General features: G+C 45.5%; 1 protein-coding gene across 1 annotated transcript in view; it reads right to left on the bottom strand.

Moving 5' to 3' along the window:
• PBX1 (PBX homeobox 1) overlaps positions 1–363 on the bottom strand; it is a 131,272-nt gene extending 130,909 nt beyond the window's left edge. The window contains 1 exon segment of the mRNA XM_018079024.3: positions 148–363. Within this exon segment, the coding sequence (XP_017934513.3) occupies positions 148–170 (23 nt within the window). The 5' untranslated portion in view covers positions 171–363.
• Between the last annotated feature and the right edge of the window lie 3,443 nt (positions 364–3,806).

Here is a 3,806-nt window from a genome sequence, read left to right as displayed (position 1 = left end):
TCTGATGCCCCCCGGGCAGCCTCTGTGCCTCCCCGCTGCCCCCCAGCCATCCAGCTGGTTCTGACTCCCGACGCTGTCCCGACCTCTCCCAGGACGGAGCAGGGTCCCCCCTCTGCTGTAGCCACCAGGGAGATCCTTCCCACTCACCTCGGCCACTGATGTGTCCTCATGGTGCTGTTTCTCTCACTAAATCTTGGACCAGACGACCCGCTGTGGTCCCTTCTTACTTGACTGATTCTGCGGTTCTCTCCTTCCTCTTCCCTGACCCATGCAGAGCTTCCCCAAGCACATCACACAAGCCAGCGGTGCCACATCCCACACCTGATGGCCCCTCCCCTGCCCAAACAGTGCAGGAACAGCTGGCAGAGGTCCCAAGGCCACCAAGACCACCATTCCAACCTACATGTCACAGCACTCTGGAAAGAACAGACTTCCACAGCCCCTTTCTGCCTTCCCTGGGATCTGTCCTGTTGCCACAAAGACCTCAGTATGTCAGCAGGCATGGCCATGGGACTGGGCTGGCCTGCAAATTTGTATACAAAAAAAGAATAAATAAAAGAGTTACGGTGATAGAAGAGTTTCTTGCGTGGCAAACAGCTTCAGATTGTCCCTTTCTTGGAATGCCAGCTCCAGGCCCATTATGACACAAGGGAAGATGCACCTAGCCCTGGTTCCTTGCCCTCAGCACCACTTGGGGAAAGACCCATCAGGTTCATTGGAAAGAAAAAATATATAAGGCAATTGTTTTGCTTCCACTCTTCCTTTTTAATGAAACACTTTCCAGTGTTTTAAGCAAAACACGACTTTTAGTTTTGAAATTTCCTTTAGAACCATTAAAATGTTGTAAAGCGGTTGAAGGCGAAGTGAGATATTTTGATTTTTGTCGCTCTGAAATGTTTCACTCAACACATTCTTCATGTGTCTTGATTTGCCAGAATTTTTCAAGGGTTTCTGCTTTCTCACCCAAGACATATCTATACATTTCCTACTTTTTTGAAAAGGAAAAAAAAAAAGGGATAAAAAATATCCTTTATCTCCACGGCTCCACAGGAAATAGAACTGTATCCAAGAAACAAAGAGCCAAGGGACTCCTCTGCAGAGGTCCAAACTTTCAGACACTTAGTCATGCCTTCCCTTGCTTGCTCACACACCAAGTCTAGACATTTGCTGTCTCAAACCCTGGCAGGGGTTCTCCCACCCCCAGGGGTCAGCCCAGGGTCTTTTGAGCTTGATTTTGAGCAGCTCCGAGGAGAGGCAGTGCAGCAGAGCTGAATGTGCACAGTGGAAAAGGGAGCACGATGGATGACAGGGACATTGGGGACCATGGGATTTAGTGGCCTGCTGACCCTGCTGACCCTTGTTTAGAAGATCATTCTCCATTTTCCAAGTCACAATGCGGTGCCTCAGCACACAGGAGAGTGCAGGAGCCAGAATGTCCTTTGGGGATCTGGCATGGGTAGGGATATGTGGCACACATGGGGTTGGTGAGCCCCAGGCAGCCCCATGGCATCTCAGAGAGAGCAGGGCAGAGCAACCTGAGCAGCTCCAAAGGAAGCATCCCAGCACAGGGCCTTGGAAGAGCTATATGCCAATGCAGAAATGGCCAGGACTGCCTCTGCTGTCTGCTGTAAAATCCTTCCTGTCAGAGATAACTAATCCTGGGGCCTTTACAACACCTCTCCTGAAAAGCACATTTCATTCCTCTGTCTCTTCCTGCCTTCCCAGTGCATGAGACTGCAATAGGTATTACCGAAAATATTCCCCATGGGAGCCGACACTGGACTCCCTTAAAACCCAAACACCATCACCCCTCCTTCCCCAAGACACAAGTGAGCACTATGCTCTATTATCTCTACACCCACTAAATCTTTCTGAAATAAAGAATAAACATTTCCACCACACATAGTGTAAGTGTATGTGCCAAGCTGCATCGCTTCCTCTCCTCTGTGGTTATTATAAAGTGGTTTTGTTTCAATGGCGAAGCAGATGGACAGCTTCCAAGTCTGGCCTCCCCACTCCCCCCGAGTACATCTAACACTATCTTTGGTTTATCACAGATTCCTGAAGAAAAATGTTTATGGGAGCCTCTTGTTTAAAATCTTGGCTCCGTCACAGTATGATTCCTATTATTTATTAAATGAAAATCAAGCCGCTGTTAATGGCAAAGTGGAGCCCTTGGAAACAAAGGCCAAACACACTCTCATTCTCTGACCGCGAGGGAAGCATCCCACTGTCACCATCCCTCAACGCTCATGCCGCCATGGAATGAGAAGCAGTTTTCTGACCTGAGGCTCCTTAAACACTTCCTTTTGCTAGGACAGCCATGGACTCTCTCCCTTTACTGCCCCAAACCTGACATCCCAGAGCCAGACATCGTACAGATCGTACCTCACACCACAGGAGGGGCTCTACTTAAGACACTTCTGTGGCCGTACCCTTCCCTGTTCGCCATGATCAAATTAATTTTCCTCCCTCTTCTGCAATTTTCCTCTAAAGAAAAAATTTCCATGGAAAACCCAAAGCCCTTCCTATTTCTCAGCCCCTGTAACACAATGAGCTCCGTACGGATAGCCTCCCCTGAGTTGGAGCGTGGCAGCATTTACATTCCTAACTGATTTTCAGAGGAGGTTCTTAAATTTTCCAGGAAATGTCGTGTTGCTGCTTTGAACTGATTGTTTATTTGTCAATTTAGTCATTAACCTTCTTCCTTACTCCTTTGGCTTTTGATAAGACAGAAAATGTCAAAGGGACGGGAAATAGGCTCAGAATGATTTCTCCTAGCAAAGGATCCCAATCCCCAGAAGCAAAGGGAGTTTTCTCATCAATTCGAGCAGAGATGCAGCTTCACTTCCAATGCCAGGTTAAATCAGCCTTCAGGTTTTTGCAGGGCTTGTGTGTTAGACTTTAGGAAAGCACCTGGGTCTTCTGGAGGGATCTCAACCTGCAGATCTCCAAGCCCTTCCAAAATGAGCTAAATACCCCTGACCCCAGTTAGGGTGGAAAGAGCCAGAATTAGATTCCTACTCACCCCATTCCCAGCCTCATGTTCAATCCCCTGCATCACACTGACTTTGCCACGGTCATGTTTTATCCTACTGAGAAATATATGTCTTAATTAATATGTTGCTTATTGATATTACCTATTCATGAAATTATTATAAATAACCCAAACACGAGTACTATCCTACAACCACAAAAGAGGGGACCAAGTTCTGTTCACACAAAAATTTGTGGTGTGTAAGCTTGTTTGTTATTTATTTGAATGCAAGGAACAAAATTCTTACCATCAGAAGTTTACCAAAAAGAAAAACATCTTTTCCCAATAGCTGACATAAACATGTAAGTGCTACCAAACATATTTACATGTTTGAAATAGATGGTATAATTACAATGAGTTATAGCCAATATTCAGGCTTTCCCTGGTTTAAATGCTACCTTCTGATACAGTACAGCACATCCTTTAATTGTGATCACGTGCTCTTTCTTAGAGACTGTTGGAATTTTTTTTCCACAAAAGCGTCTATAATTGAAAAGAAAATGGCATTGTTTAAAATAAATTGTCTACCCTCCTGGAAATAAACAGGTGACTTCCCTTACAGAATGCCCTATTTCTGGGAGTTGTACCTCAGAACAAGACATCTGCAAAATCATTTAGGACGTTTTTCCAGACCCCCAACTTGAATTTCAGCAAGGAAATGCAGTTTTTTGTGGACAGAAAAAAAAATTCAACAAGGATTTTGAAAACAAGTCAGGTAAAAGCTATCAGCGGAAATAGCAACAAAAGCAGTTGCAGAGTCCTTCAATAA

Source organism: Manacus vitellinus, unplaced genomic scaffold, assembly GCF_001715985.3.
Source record: "Manacus vitellinus isolate BGI_N305 unplaced genomic scaffold, ASM171598v3 scaffold_44_pilon, whole genome shotgun sequence".
NCBI lineage: Eukaryota > Metazoa > Chordata > Aves > Passeriformes > Pipridae > Manacus > Manacus vitellinus.
The sequence above is the reverse complement of the archived record's forward strand: the minus strand, read 5'-3'. Positions and strand labels throughout refer to the sequence as shown.